This window comes from Pogoniulus pusillus, chromosome 11 (genome assembly GCF_015220805.1).
Source record: "Pogoniulus pusillus isolate bPogPus1 chromosome 11, bPogPus1.pri, whole genome shotgun sequence".
In the NCBI taxonomy this organism is placed as follows: Eukaryota; Metazoa; Chordata; class Aves; order Piciformes; family Lybiidae; genus Pogoniulus; species Pogoniulus pusillus.
The window spans coordinates 6,608,502-6,624,055 of NC_087274.1; the positions used below are offsets into that span (position 1 = coordinate 6,608,502).

The window sequence follows — 15,554 nt, forward strand, 5'->3', positions numbered from 1 at the left end:
GGGTTGGACTTGATGATCTGTGAGGTCTCTTCCAGCCCTGATGATACTGTGATACTGTGATACTGTGATACCCTTGGCCACCCTATTTAGACAGCTGTTAGATGCGTCCGGGGAGGGCAATCCAACCACTTCCCTGGGCAGCCTGTTCCAGTCTCAGAACCCTTTCAGCGCAGAAGCTCCTCCTTGTGTCACAGAATGGTTTAGGTTGGAAGGGATCTCAAAGATCATCTACTTCCAAGCCCCCCCCATGGGCAGGGACACCTCCCGCTAGAACAGGTCGCACAAGGCCTCATCTAACCAAGCTTTGGACACCTCCAACCTAATCTTTGCCTGGCCTAACTTGATGCCATTAACCAGGCATCTAGACGAGGCCTCGTGGCACAGTCTCCATGCACATAGATGGAGCTCAACCTGGTTTCCACCCTTACAGGAGGCAGCAGCTCCAGCACCCACCCCCGCCTCAGCCTCCCCTGCTGCTCGCAGCCTCCGCCGCGGCTGGGGGCTGCCCTCCCCAACATGGCGGCCGGAGGCGGCCGTCAGGTGGCAGCGCCGCCCTGACCTCCCCAACATGGCGGCGGCCGTCAGGTGGCAGCGCCGCCCTGACCTCTCCAACATGGCGGCGGCCGTCAGGTGGCAGCGCCGCCCTGACCTCCCCAACATGGCGGCGGCCGTCACGTGGCTCCCCTCGGGCGTTGCCTAGCAACGGCGGACGCGGCGCCGCCAGCGGCTCCCGGTAAGGGCCAGGCCGCAGCGGGACACCCGGGCCCGGGGGATCCCTGAGCACAGCTGCCTCCTTCCAGGCGTCCCCGGTACGGCCACCATGGAGATTACCTACGTGTACACGCGGAAGCGCAGCGAGTTTGGGCGGCCTTGCAGCTTCTCGGACCGGCCGGCCACGGTGACTGCGGACATCCCCCCGGACCCCAGCTTGGCCAGTGGCTTCGTCCTCAGGGACCCTGTGGATAGCTATGTCCAGCACACCAGCGAGATGTCAGAGCATGAGGTGAGAGCTGCCTGCCGGGCGCGAAAGGCCTCCCGGGCAGCACTGTCCTGCGGGGGGACATGGATGGTTTGCAGCTTCTCATAGAGGCACAGAGGGGTTTGGGGTGCAAGAGACCTCAAAGCTCATCCAGTCCCAACCCCTGCCACAGGCAGGGACACCTCCCACTGGAACAGACCTCAAAGCTCATCCAGTCCCAACCCCCTGCCACAGGCAGGGACACCTCTCACTGGAACAGGTCACTCAAGGCCTCATCCAACCTGGCCTTGAACACCTCCAGGGAGGGAGCAGCCACAGCCTCCCTGGGCAACCTGTGCCAGTGTCTCACCACCCTCACTGCAAAGAACTTCTTCCTAACATCCAGCTTGAATTTTCCCTCTGCCAGTCTAAACCCATTACTGTTGTCCTGTCATTACAAGACCTTGTCAATAGTCCCTCCCCAGCCTTCCTGTAGGCCCCCTTCAGATACTGGAAGGTCACTCCAAGGTCTCCTCAAAGCCTTCTCCAGGCTGCAGAGCCCCAACTCTCATAGCCTGTCCTCATAGCAGAGCTGCTGCAGCCCTCTGAGCATCTTCATGGCCTCCTCTGGACTCACTCTAACAGTTCCACATCCCTCTTCTGTTGGGGGTTCCAGAACTGTACACATCTGGGGCTCTTGCTCTGCTGCCACAGAATCCCTGGATCCTCAACGTGGTGGGGTCCAGAAGGGACCTCTGGAAATCATAGAGTCCAAACTCCCTGCTAAAGGAGGGTCATGCACAGCAGGTTGCCCAGCATCACAATGTCCAGAGAAGGAAACTCCACAGCCTCTCTGGGCAGGCTGCTCCAGGGCTCTGGCACCCTCACTGAAAACAAAAATGGTTTTCCTCGTGTTCAGATGAAACCTCCTGGGTTGCAGTTTGTGCCCATTGCCCCTTGTCCTGTCACTGGCCAGCACTGAAAAGAGTCTGGCCCCATCCTCTTGTTCCCCACCCTTTAGCTACTGATCAGCACAGAGACGATCCCCTCTCAGTCTACTCTTCTCCGGGCTGAACAGCCCCAGGTCTCTCAGCCTTTCCTCCTCAGACTGATATTCCAGTCCCTTCATTATCCTCACAGCCTTCACTGCACCCTTTCCACCACACTTTCTCTCTGCCACCCCCAGGTTAACACCGAGAGTGTGAAGGTGGAGTCCCGTGGTGTCAACCACGTGGAGGGTGGGTGGCCCAGAGACATCAAGCCCCAGGAGGCAGAACAAACTCTGCGCTTCAGGAAGAAAGTGGAGAAAGACGAAAACTACATCAACACCATCATGCACCTCGGCTCTGTAAGGCCCTGCCTGGCCCCTGCTCCTCACCCTCCTGCTCCCTCTGCCCACCTGCCGGCAGCTCCCTCAGCCAGGCAGCTCCCCAGAGGCACAGCCTCAGCCTGCGCTTTCCCCGCAGCTGATGGAGCACTGCGTCAGGCAGAACAACACTGTCAACATCTATGAGGAGTACTTTGGAGAGGAGGAGATGCTGGAGATGGAAGATGAGCCCCCCTTTGCAAAAACCATCAATGTCATCAGGTAGCACAACCAGCTGGGCCCTCCAGATCCACACTGGCATCACATTGGCATCACTGAGACGTGGTGGGATGGATCTCATGGTGGCTGTGTAGGGATAGATGGTTACAGGCTCTTCAGGAGGGACAGGCAAGGCAGAAGGGGAGGGGGTGTTGCCCTCTACAGCAGTGACAAACTGGAATCTCTGGAGGTCCACCTGGGGATGTGCAATGTTAAAACAGAGCTTGTGGGTAAAGGTTAAAGGGGAGGCATGAGAAGGGGACATGATAGTAGGAGTCTGCTGCAGACCTCCTGATCAGGAAAGTGAAGCAGATGAGGCCCTTTACAAATAGGAGAAGCCTCATGATCACAGGCCCTGGTCCTCATGGGGTACTTCAACCACCCTGACACCTGTTGGAAGGACAACATAGCAGAGCACCAGCAACCTAAGAGGTTCCTGGAATGTATTGATAATGTATTGATGACAGTGGGCTGTTGCTTATTAACCTGCCTTTGGAGGCAAAGGACCTGGAAAACACAGTGGCTTTAGACTAGTCCTAGAGCAGTTTATGGAAGAAGAGACCTGCTGCAGCCCTTCTGCACCTTATCTCCATCGATTCCTCTCCTCCCTGCCTGGGTGCTTTAGAGATAGGTAGCAGAGTCCAAGGACAACACAGCTCTGAGCACCATCTTCTAGCAGGGCTTTACTGGAATGTGTCCAGAGAAGAGCAATGAAGCTGGTGAGGGGCCTGGAGCACAGCCCTGTGAGGAGAGGCTGAGGGAGCTGGGGGTGTGCAGCCTGCAGAAGAGGAGGCTCAGGGCAGAGCTCATTGCTGTCTGCAGCTACCTGAAGGGAGGCTGTAGCCAGGTGGGGTTGGTCTCTTCTGCCAGGCAACCAGCCACAAAATAAGGGGACACAGCCTTAAGTTCTGTGAGGGGAGGTCTAGGCTGGATGTTAGGAGGAAGTTGTTGGCAGAGAGAGTGATTGGCATTGGAATGGGCTGCCCAGGGAGGTGGTGGAGTCACCATCCCTGGAAGTGTTGAAGCAAAGGCTGGATGGGGCACTCAGTGCCATGGTCTGGTTGCTTGCCCAGGGCTGGGTGCTAGGTTGGACTGGATGAGCTTGGAGGTCTCTTCCAGCCTGGTTGATTCTATGATTTTTCAGACAGGAATTATTCTTTCCTTTATTTTTGGTGCCTCAAAGATTACTTTCAGATGTCAGGGGCTGCCAGGTCATTGCTAGAAGCCAGATCCAGTAACACAATCGGATTCTTAGAAACGTATAACTGGAAAGAGTTTATTAACTCATCAACCCTTCTTCCCCTGCCCAAGCCACAAGAGAAACGTTTCCTGCACTCAATGCTCTAGGGCTACAGCTTGTTTCAATTGGGATTCCCACAGCTTCCGTTGGGAGACAGTCATCCCAGGACGGGACAGAGCTCTTAGCAAGCTAACATCTTCCTTTGATTTCCTCTTATCAAAAAGGGACCCAAACATAACCAAGAGGACAGCCACACATCTCTCCTGGCACCCTGACACATGCATGAAACTGGCAGTAGCTTATTCCAGCCTGGAATTCCAGCACAGCATGAAAGACATGAGCTTTGACTCCTACATCTGGGACCTTGGTAAGGAGAAAGCAAGACTCAGCAGCCACTAATGCTGCCTCTGCGGAAGCACTTTGTGTCCTCAAAGAGTGTAATGAAACCTCACAACCCTCCAGAGGGAGTGAATGGGGGGTTGGTTTCTGCTTTGCCCACAGATCAATGCAGAGAAGGGGAGAAATGGAACTTGAAAGCTGGCCAACAGGTGGAAAACCACTGCTAAAATCACACTACATCACTTCATGAGCTAAAGTGCCTGTGACCACAACAGGCAGCGGAGCCACGCTCCTCTTGATGTGGTTCCTGCCTTTGTGTGCTTCATTTGAGCTTGGGAAAGAAAGAGAGGCAGCACAAACCTGTTCTGTCAGAGTCTCTCTGAGAGCTGATGTGTTTTGGAGTGAAAAACACAAAGAGGAGGGATTGGGGTACCAGGGGTTGGGCTATGAGGGGTCTGTCTGCAGGAGAAAACAGGTCAGGTCCATTCTTTAGCACCCTGGTTACATGGCCACCTCCCCCATGCATGGCTGGGCAAGCACCATGTGCACAGAGGAGCAGGGTGAGGCACTGGGAGGCTGTTTGCTTGCCCTCCAAACTGCTTTAGCTCTTTGCTCTTTGCTCATCCCTTCTTGGCAGAAAACCCCAACAAGCCGGAGCTTGTTCTCAGGCCATCATCCCCTCTTGTGAGCCTGGAATACAACCCCAAGGACTCCTACATCCTGCTGGGAGGATGCTACAATGGGCAGATGGGTAAGGAAGATGGATTAGGCATGAGGTCATACTAATGAGGCTTCATTTTTAATTCAGAAGAGCCTGGTTCCAGTGCTGCAACACTCACAGGGTATAGCATCATTAGTGCTGCAGCTGGGAACAGCCTGAGCATGGCCTGGAGCCCTGAGGGTTTCTATGGAGGACAGGCACGTGCTCACCTGAGGAGGTCCCTAGGGAGGAGGGGACAATGTGTCTGGGAGCCCTTCCTGAGCACTTGGGGCAGCAAGGCAGCTGCAGTCACAGCAGGAGATGTCGGGTTTGGATCCCTCTCTCCAGAAAGGACACTGAGGTGCTGGACTGTGTCCAGAGAAGGGCAAAGAAGGGTCTAAGGCACAACTCTTGTGAAGAGTGGCTGAGGGGTCTGGGGTTGTTTAGCCTGATGAAAAGGAAACTGAAGGGAGACCTTCTCCCTCTCTACAGCTTCCTGAAAGGAGGCTGATCTGAGGTAGGGTTTGGTCTCTTCTCCCAAGCTATGAGATGAGGAAACTGCCTCAAGTTGCACCAGGGGAGGTTTAGGTTGGACATTCAGAACAATTTTTTCCCCCAAAGGGTTGTCAAGCCCTGGAAGAGGCTGCCCAGGGCAGTGGTGGAGTCCCCATCCCTGGAGGGATTGAAAAGCTGTGTAGAGGTGGGGCTGAGGGATGTGGTTTAGCTGTGACCTGGCAGTGCAGGGTTGAGTCAGACTCCATGATCTTGAAGATCTCTTCCAACCTGAAATATTTGACGATTCTATCTCTGACCAGGGGGCTGAGCAGCACACCTGCTGTGCTCCCTCCTTCCCCACACCCCCTGTCTTCAGACGGCAATAGCCCAGGAGAGCTGCCATTGTTTCATCCCCCGAATCGTTCTTGTGCTGTTGTTTCGAGTGCCCGGAGAAGGTTCCCTCTCTGCCAGCTTCGTTTATAGCTCCGTTATTTACTTGGCCACAGGAACCCTCTGGTTTAATTGCTCTCATTGTGATGTTTTTTCTTGGCTGTTTGCAGCAGCAGTCAGTTCTGACAGGAGGTGCTTCGTGGGCTGTGCCCGCAGGCTCTGCAGGTGATGGAGGGGAGGGATCTCACCCACTTCTTCCCAGCGCTCCCCGGGCTTGTGGCCGTGGCCCAGCACAGCAAACCGCACTCACATCCAATCGCCTAATTAGCAGTGAGCAAGAACAAGCCTGTGCGGCTCAGTGCTTGACCTCCACCGCCCCAGAGCCAGCCCTGCGCTGGGGCTTGCCCTCAGACCTAAGGAAGGACGAAATGACGGCGCCTGCCCTCTAGGGAGGACCTGGAGTCGTCAGCCAGCACCCTTCGGGCACACAGGAGGAGAGCACAGCCAGAGACAGGTCACACAGGCTGCTTTTTAGCAGCGTTGAGAGTCAGAGCTGCTGTTTGGCATTGACGAGGAGCTGGGAGTTGCTTAGACCGTGTCTGGTCCTGCTGAAACCCCTTGTGTAGAGCAGAGAGGGAAGCCAGAGAGGATTTATTGTCTCTGGGGATTGAATTGCATCTGTCAGGGAGAGATGATGGCTGAGGAAATGCTGTTTAGTGTGTTAGCACCAGCCAGCTGGGTGTTTGCAGAAGGTGCAAATTGCATTAGCACTCAGGAGAGGCATCCCTAGAGTGATCCCAGTGGAGGCATGGTTCTTTTGATAGGACAAGAAGAAACGGCCTCAAGTTGCACCAGGGGAGGTTTAGGTTGGGCATGAGGAATAATTTCTTTTCCAAAAGGGTTGCCAAGCCCAGGAACAGGCTGCCTGAGGGCAGTGGTCGAGTCCCCATCTCTGGAGGGATTGAAAAGCTGTGTAGATGTGGTACTGAGGGACATGGTTTAGTGGCAGTGCTGAGTCGGTAGTTGTTGGTCTCAGTGATCTTGAAGGTCTCTTCCAACCTAAATGATTCCATGATTCTGGAGCTAGGAAGTGGGGGGATTTGTCTCTGTTCTGTGTTGGACAGTGGGGCATCATCTCAGGAACTGTGTGGCAGGTAGAGGAGATGGGCAAGGGAGCTGGAGCAGATCTTAACAGCTGCTTTTCCTGCCCAGCTTACTGGGACACCAGGAAAGGGGGGCTGCCCGTGGAGGTGTCCACCGTGGAGGTCAGCCACAGGGACCCTGTGTATGGAGCCATCTGGTTGCAGTCCAAAACGGGCACTGAATGCTTCTCTGCCTCTACTGATGGGCAGGTAAGGGGCAGGGGCAGTGCAGGGTGCTGGGCACTCACACTGGGAGTTCACTGGCAGCCAAAAGAGCTTCCCCTGCCTGCGCTGCCCCTCGCCAGCCGTGGTCCCTGCGCTGGCAGCAGAGGTTGGCACAGGGCAGTTTCTTGGCTCCAGGACCCTTGGCTGCTTAGCATCCATGGCTGAGCCATGAGCAGCCCCTGCAGCCCCCTCCCACTGCCTGTCCCCTGCAGGTGCTGTGGTGGGACACCCGCAGGCTGTCTGAGCCCACTGAGACATTGGTCCTGGACATCACCCGGAGAGGGCTGCTGGAGAATGCCCTGGGTGCCAGCACGCTGGAGTATGAGCCCACCATGGTGAGCCTTCAACCATCACTTTCAGGTGGGCAGGAGGATGAGCCAAGCTGAACCAAGCCAGGCAGGCTGTGCCCTCCCATCGCTGTGGGCAGAGTTCCAGAGGCACAGCTTCTGATGCCCAGAATGATCCAGAGCACTGTCTGCAGCTGGCAGCATGTTCTTGCCCATCTTATAAGACTCAGGAGTTGATGCTCTCCCGAAGCACAGGGTCCTGCTGGCCTCTAGATAGCCCTCTCCCTCTCACCCCCATCATGGTGGATCTCAGGGCTCCCTTCTCTCCAGGCACTGGATGCACCACCTCTTTGCCAGCCTGCTGATGGCTGTTCTCTCCTGCTCCCACCCTCAGCCCACCAAGTTCATGGTTGGCACCGAGCAGGGCATCGTCGTTGCCTGCAACCGCAAGGCCAAGACACCTGCTGAAAAAATCACCAGCACCTTCAGTGGGCACCATGGACCTGTCTATGCCCTGGCCAGGAACCCCTTCTACCCCAAAGTCTTCCTGACAGTTGGTGACTGGACTGCTCGGATCTGGTCAGAGGAGACCAAGGAGTCCTCAATTATGGGCACAAAGTAGGTGCTGGTGTGTGTTTGCCCTTCCTCCTTGTGGAAGAGTATGTCTGGGTGTGATGGTTTGGGAGTTATCCACCTCTCCACTCTTATGAAATGACCCAGACTAGACTCAGCTGTCTGGAAGTTATGGAATGAAGCTTTATATTTACAGCTTAGCACAATATCCAAGCAGGCACAGACACCAGCTGCAACAGAGAGCCCCTGTCCTATCTATGTTCTTGCTTTTATACATCCCAGCAGGCCTGTGAGTGAAGCAGACATCATCACTGTTTCCTTTTCACAGCCTAGCATCTAATTTCTCTCACTAAAATATTCCAGTTAGCCTCAAACTAGCACACTGGGGCAGGTGACCAGCAAAGTCTGGTCTGTTCTGTTGTTCAGGCAGGAGGTGGTGGGACAATCAGCAGGACCAGAGTAGTGCCAGCCTGGCCAAGGGTGCTGGAATGGGGGGGGTGCTCAGGCCTGGGATCTTGGCTCTTGGCCAGAGGGATGGAGGCCACAAGTCCATCCCTGCTGTGCTGCATCTCCTGACAGGTACCACCTCTCCTACCTGACAGATGGCTGCTGGAGCACTGTGAGGCCAGCTGTCTTCTTCACCACCAGGTCAGATGGGACCCTGGACGTCTGGGACTTCCTCTTCAAGCAGAAGGACCCTTCTCTCTCCCTGAAGGTTGTGTCTCCAGCAGCTCTGGTTCCCTCACCCTGAGAGGGGGGGTGGAGACTGCCCCCAGCCAGCACTGGCAGCAGAGCACTGGGCAGATCTGCCAGCCACAGAGCCAGGGGATGGGGTCCCATCCTGCCTGGGCATAACTCCATCAAGCAGCAGCTCCCCTGAGCTGTGTCTGGAGCCCACTGTACCCAAAACATTTCCATGTAGGCTCCTGTAGTTGGCAGCCATCTGGATCTGCCTCTGTCAGCTCATCCTGCCTGCCTGCCCCTGCCGAGTGTCACCTCAGGGCTAATTGCCACCACTCACCTCCCCAGGTCTGTGACGAGGCCCTGTCCAGCCTGCGCCTGCAGGACAATGGACGTGTCCTTGGCTGTGGCTCGAAGCTGGGCACTGTCACCCTGCTGGAAATCTCCTCCGGGCTCTGCACCCTGCAGAGGAACGAGAAGAACCTGGCCACCGCCGTACGTCTGCTTTGAGCCGCTGGACCGGGGCATGGCAAAGCCTTGCTGCTGCTGGCACACTCTGCCAGTGTGCCCTGGGGGGGCCCTGCTCGCCCTGCTTCCCTCAGCACCTCTCTTGCCCTAGATGTTCGAGCGGGAGACGAAGAGGGAGAAGATCCTGGAGGGCCGGCACCGAGAAATGCGGCTGAAGGAGCGTGCCAGGTCAGAGGGACAGGGCAAAGAGGCGGAGGAGAGGCTGCCGCAGAGCCCCCAGGAAGTCCTTGACCATGCCCGCAGGGAGTTCTTTGAGGTCATCGAGGCGGAGAGGGCACGAGCAGAGAGCCAGCGTCTGCAGGGCAAGGTACCGGCGGGGGCACAAACGGGCAGCTGCAGCAGGGACTCGCTGCTGTGGGCAGGGAACAGGAGTCAGCTTCTGCCTTTCAGGTGAAAGAACGCAGGAGAGAGGAGATGGCTGCACAGGAGGAAGAGGGGCGAGAGAGCCAGCAGCCCGAGGGGCGAGAGAGCCAGCAGCCTGAGAGGCAAGAGAGCCAGCTGCCCAAGGGGCAAGAGAGCCAGCAGCCCGAGGGGCGAGAGAGCCAGCAGCCCGAGGGGCAAGAGAGCCAGCTGCCCAAGGGGCGAGAGAGCCAGCTGCCCAAGGGGCGAGAGAGCCAGCTGCCCAAGGGGCAAGAGAGCCAGCTGCCCAAGGGGCAAGAGAGCCAGCAGCCCGAGGGGCAAGAGAGCCAGCAGCCTGAGGGTCAAGAGAGCCAGCTGCCCAAGGGGCAAGAGAGCCAGCAGCCCGAGGGGCAAGAGAGCCAGCTGCCCAAGGAGGAGGAGGAGGATGCTGCCAAGGTCAGTGCACTCCAGCTTTCAGTCACCTTCCCCCTCCTTGCTAGAGCTGGGGGCTTATGGGGGATGAGGGTGCTGGCCCTGAGCCAGGCAGAGCTTGTGGGGTCTCTGCCTTGGTGGGGTGGGCAAGTGGAGGGAACCATGGAGCTCTCTGACCCCACACCTGTCCCCTCTGCAGGAGCCGTAGCCACGACGGGAGCAGTGGTCACGCAGAAGCCTTCGTGTTGGTCAGAGCTGCTCCCTGGCCCTTTGCCTTCCTGAGCAGTTCTTTTTCTTCAGGGTGAATAAACAGGAGTTTGCCACCTCAGGTTTCCTGTTTTGTCACAGCAGGGTTGAACAAAGGGTGGGAAAGCTGTGTCCCCTCCCTCTTCATCTCCCCACGGTGGACCAGGCCACGAATCAAAGCCACCTACCCACCACAGTGGAGTGCTGGTGGCAGCAGGGTGACCCTCAGTGCATGCCTAACCTGAGAAGCAGGTTAGAGCTGGGTGCCTGGTGGCAACAACAGGGTCCTGCTGCAGCACCATGCTCCTTCCCAGCTGGAGAATGATGCTGAGCAAAGCCCTGTGCCACTCCTGCGAGGGATGCCTGTGGTGCCAGGGCTGGGTTGTCAGCACTGGGTAAACACAGCCTGGCTGGAGCCCTGAGCTGCTCACCCCTCAGTTAATTATTAGCCAGCCCCAGGTTGTGTTCCCCCACGGCACAGCTGTCAGCACAGGGATGGGGCCACCACACGGGGGGCATTGCTACAAAAATGAGCCAAAGGTGCAACCCCTCTGCTGTGAGGCCAAGCTGAGAGTTGGGATTGTTCAGCCTGGAGAAGAGGAGGCTTCAGGGAGACCTTTTTGTGACCTTTCGGTACTTAAAGGGGCTGATAAGAGAGCTGGGACAGACTTAGCAAGGCTTTGTGACAGGAAAATGGGTGATGGTTTGAAACTGGAAGAGGGAGACCGGGACTAGAGAGAAGAAAGGCATTTTTGCACCGAGGGTGGTGAAACACTGGCCCAGGTTGCCCAGAGAGGTAGTGGATGCCACATCCCTGGAACCCTTCCAGGTCAGGTTGTTTAGGACTCTGAGCAACCTGCTCTAGCTGCAGATGTCCCTGCTCACTGCAGGGGCGTGGGCTAGATCATCTTTAAAGGTCCCTTCCAGCCCAAACTAGCCTGTGATTCTGGTCCCGAGTGCTAGGGCTGAGCCCTCCCAGCAGGACCTTTCCCCAGGTTCTGCTCAGCAAGTGGCTGTGAGCAGGTGAAGCCATCTTGAGTGGACAGGGCTGTGGCAATGGAGCAATGTGAAGGTCAGAGCACCCCATGTACCTCACATGGGAGACAGGAGGTCCACTCAGTCCCCAAGTCCTGTAAGGACACAAAGGCTCTGAGGGACAGCAAGGACCAGCAGCGGGCAGGGACTCCTGGCAAGTGACACACTGTCCCCAGAGTCAGCAAGGACACCTGAAGCCAGGACACTGCACTGCTGCAGCTCACAAGGCTGGGGTGCAGCAGGAGCAGGGGGGACATGATGAGGACAGAGTGATTGGTTTGGCTAACCAGTTCTGTCACCCCAGAGAACATCGTCCCTGACACAGCTTGGCACCACAGGGCTGGGATGGCAAACGCTGTTGGCACACCCTGAGGAGTTTGGGGGCACAGGAACATGGAATCAATCAGGGTTGAAAGGGACCACAAGGGTCTAGTTCCAACTCCTCTGCCACGGGCAGGGACACCTCACACTAGACATCGCAACAGCCTCCTGCTCCCACTGTGCCACTGTGGGCTAGCCTACCCCTGAGCCACGTCGGCAAGGGGCTGGGTGCCAATAGGAGGGCACACTGCCCGCCTGCCACTTTAAGGCTGCTCCCAGTGGTGTCTGCTTTCATCCCGGAGAAACGAAGCTCTCGTTGCAGTGCCCAGCTTGGGGAGCTCCTGGGGGCTGTGCCCACAGTGCTCCGACGAAGCCTTGGCTGCTGGACCCCACTGCAATGGCTCGTGTGCAGGTCCCTGTCCCCATGTCCCTGTCCCCCTGTCCCTGCCACCCCACACTCACCCCGGTGACTTTTCACAGGTAGCTCTTCGCATCCGTCCGATGAGCGCGGCTGAGCTGGCAGCCAGTGCCAGGCGCATCGCCCACTGCGTGGACCAGCAGGTATGGCTGTGGGATGGGCATCCGTGGGTTTAGTGAGCACCACCTGGCCCTCGTACTTTCTCCACCCCTGCCTGCCCCATGCCCATCCCATGGGGTCAGGGGGCTTCAAGATGTGACCACAGGCATGGCACACACCCTGGGACATGCCCAGTGGCACCCAGCACTGTGGGGTGACCACAGGTGCCAGACACACAGGTTAGAGAGGGCACCCTGCAGCATCGCAGCCCTTTCAGGAGCCCTTATGGTAACAAAGGAGAAGGATGGAAAATCTTGCGGGGAGGGAGTCCTCTGGGTCAGGAACTTCCCTTCCTGCAGTGCTGTGGGACCCCAGGGCTGCCTATCCCCAGGGCCGGGGGGGCAGGGGGTGGAAGCAGAGCAGCAGCAATGGAGCAGCTTGACAGGAAAGGTCCAAATCTGCACTGCCATGGGACAATGGCAGAGATGCTGGGAGCAGGGGACCTTGGGAGGGGCCGTTCCACGCAGGAACAGGGACACGCAGGGTGTCTGTGGCTGCCATCATCCCCAGATGGCTTGTGGTGCCCAGGCAGTGGGCACCTTGACTGGCCACGCTCACAGAGGTGCCTTTGTGCCACCATACCCAGGTGGGTGCTGGCACTGAGCACAGAGCTGGCTTTGAGCCCCCAGGCAAGCACAGGGACAATGGGACGACACAGGAGAACAAAGGGCCTCACATTGGCACTAACCTGGGCACCTTTGGGGCACAGAGATGCTGCCAACTCTGGCAAAGCAGGGGAGGGGTGGCCGGGGGGTTCCATGAGGACTCAGACCTACTGGGGATCACATCCCAATAGCTGTCTTCATGCCAGGATGCGATCTGTGCTCAAAGTGCCACCAGCCACAGGGCTCCCAGCACCTCCTTACACCTGAGGGGGCTGATAGCGGTGGTGAGCTCTGCCTATAGGGGGGCTGGAGGTGACCCCAGAGAAGAAGGGTTGTGGGTGCCCAGGCAGGTGCTGCATGCCCCACCCCAGCCAGCCCTGCTTGAATCCCCTGGAAGGTCGTGGTGCTGCAAAACCCCACAGAAGGCTCCAATGATGCCCTGCGTGCCAGCCGCACCCGCCAGAAATCCTACCTCTTCGATGTGGTCTTTGACTCCACGGCCACCCAGGTGGGTCCCATAGGGCACAGAAGGGATGCAGGGCCAGGCTGGGGCATCCAGGGCAGCAGGTAGAAGTGGGGCACAGCAGGGTTCACCCCAGGGCCTCTCACCCTCCCGCAGGAGACTGTGTACCATGGCACCACCCAGGGCCTCGTAGCAGTTGTCACCTCCGGCTGCAATGCCACCATCTTCACCTACGGCTCCACTGGTAAGAGGAGTGGGGTTGGGGAATGAGCCAGCCCCACAGCAATGGAGAGGTCCAAGCCCCAAGTGAGCCCCCTCCTCCCCCCTAAGGCTGCGGGAAGACCTACACCATGCTGGGCACTGATGGTGAGCTGGGCATCTGTGCCCGCACCCTGGCCGAGCTCTTCCAGACCATCGAGGACAGCAGCAGTGATGTGGAGTACGAAGTCTCCTTGTCCTACCTTGAGGTGCGACAACGACGGCCCTGAGCAGCACAGGGTCCCGAGCCGAGTGTCTTTGTGCTGTGTCCCCACGCTGCGGGCTGAAGTGCCCAGCCCCTCCCCCTTGTCCAGATCTACAACGAGATGATCCGGGACCTGCTGAGCCCCTCGCTGGGCTGCCTCCAGCTGCGGGAGGATGCCAGTGGCCACGTCCAGGTGGCCGGCCTCACCAAGGTCCCTGCCACCAACACCGATGAGGTGAGGCCAGCTTGCGGGGCGTGGCAGGGTCTGGTGAGCCCTCCCTGCCCAGCGCTGCCTGTCTGCCCTAGGTCATGCAGCTGCTGGCACGAGGAAACAGGCACCGGATGCAGGAGCCCACAGCTGCCAACTGCACCTCGTCACGGTCCCATGCCATGCTGCAGGTCATCGTGTGCCAGCGCCACCGCGGCAGGGAGCTGCGCCACGGCCACCTCTGCATGATCGACCTGGCAGGCTCTGAGCGGGCAGCACAGGTATGGGGGGGCTGCAGTGCTGGACAACAGCCCCCTCTGGCCCCTCTTTTGCCAGGTTTTGTGCAGAATCATCAAATCACAGAACCAGTTTTAGTTAGGAAAGACCTTTAAGGTCTTCAAGTCCAACCATTAACCCAGCACTGCCAGGGCACCACCAAACCATGGCTCTCAGCACCACAGCTCCACAGCTTTTCAATCGCTCCAGGGATGGGGACTCCACCACTGCCCTGGGCAGCTTCTCCCAGGGCCTGACAACCCTTTTGGAAAAGAAACAGTTCCTCATGCCCAACCTAAGCCTCCCCTGGGGCATCTTGAGTCCATTTCCTCTTGTCCCATCACTTGTTCCTTGGGAGAAGAGACCAATGCCCACCTGGTTCCAGCCTCCTTTCAGGGAGTTGGAAGAGTGAGAAGGTCTCTCCTCAGCCTCCTTTTCTCCAGGCTGAACATCCCCAATTCCCTCAGCCTCTTCTCACTAGCTCTGTTCTCCAGACCTTTCAGATCAGCTTCATTGCCCTTCCCTGGCCCCACTCCAGCACCTCAGTGTCCTTCCTGGAGTGAGGGTCCCAAAACTGAACCCAGTGTTTGAGATCCAGCTTCACCAGTGACAAGTACAGGGGGACAATCCTGTCCCTCATCCTGCTGGCCACACTGTTGCTGATGCAAGCCAGGATGCTGAGCACTACCTCTGCCTTTTTCCCTCTGCCTTCTCCTTCCTGCCTAGACTCAGAACCGTGGGCAGAGGATGAAGGAAGGAGCCCACATCAACCGCTCACTGCTGGCTCTGGGCAACTGCATCAAGGCTCTGAGCCAGCAGGCCAGCAGCAAGTACGTCAACTACCGCGACAGCAAGCTGACTCGCCTGCTCAAGGTGTGCCTGAGGGACCAGCTTCCCCAGGGGACATCCAAGCTGGGCAGAGGGCTCAGGCTGCCTCGTCCTGCTCCCTCTCAGCCATGCTCTCTGTGGCCAGGACTCTCTTAGGGGCAACAGCCACACAGTGATGATTGCCCACATCAGCCCGGCCAGCACTGCCTTCGAGGAGTCCCGCAGCACCCTCGCCTATGCCCAGCGTGCCAAGAACATCTGCACCACGGTAGAGCAGGGAGCACTGCCACCCTTCTGCCCTACACCCTGACCCACAGCACCCTTGGTCCCACTGCCCCGAAATGGCATTGGTGTGAGGAGCTCCCTCCTGTGCTGCTCCCTGTCTGCCCAGAGCAAGGAAACTGCTCAGGGAACTCCCCTGCCAACTCTGGGATGCTCAGGATTTGCTTCATGGCCATGCAGTGCTTGGGGACTCTGGGCACACAGCCATGCTCTGTCTGGGGACCTTGCTTGGGGATCCTACTCAGAGACATGTTTGGGGACCTGATTTACCAGCTCTGTCCTGCTTATGGACCACACACAGAGTCCCTCTTGGGTCTGGGCTCTGCTGAGGCTATG

The 15,554-nt window shown here is 57.9% G+C and overlaps 2 protein-coding genes across 2 annotated transcripts; both read left to right on the forward strand.

Annotated features, from left to right (window-relative positions):
* The first annotated feature begins 750 nt into the window (after positions 1–750).
* On the forward strand, positions 751–10,237 carry DNAI2 (dynein axonemal intermediate chain 2). Its single transcript, XM_064151747.1, has 13 exons — positions 751–1,003; positions 2,145–2,306; positions 2,425–2,546; positions 4,008–4,150; positions 4,760–4,873; positions 6,920–7,059; positions 7,287–7,409; positions 7,756–7,979; positions 8,514–8,649; positions 8,964–9,110; positions 9,235–9,450; positions 9,534–9,938; positions 10,114–10,237. The coding sequence occupies exons 1-13, from the start codon at positions 821–823 to the stop codon at positions 10,120–10,122; spliced, it is 2,124 nt and encodes a 707-aa protein (XP_064007817.1). The 5' UTR covers positions 751–820; the 3' UTR covers positions 10,123–10,237.
* Positions 10,238–11,256: 1,019 nt separating this feature from the next.
* KIF19 (kinesin family member 19) lies at positions 11,257–15,246 on the forward strand. The gene is made up of 9 exons (XM_064151727.1): positions 11,257–11,292; positions 11,997–12,077; positions 13,096–13,206; positions 13,318–13,405; positions 13,492–13,628; positions 13,734–13,859; positions 13,931–14,113; positions 14,835–14,981; positions 15,082–15,246. The coding sequence occupies exons 1-9, from the start codon at positions 11,257–11,259 to the stop codon at positions 15,244–15,246; spliced, it is 1,074 nt and encodes a 357-aa protein (XP_064007797.1).
* The last annotated feature ends 308 nt before the right edge of the window (positions 15,247–15,554 follow it).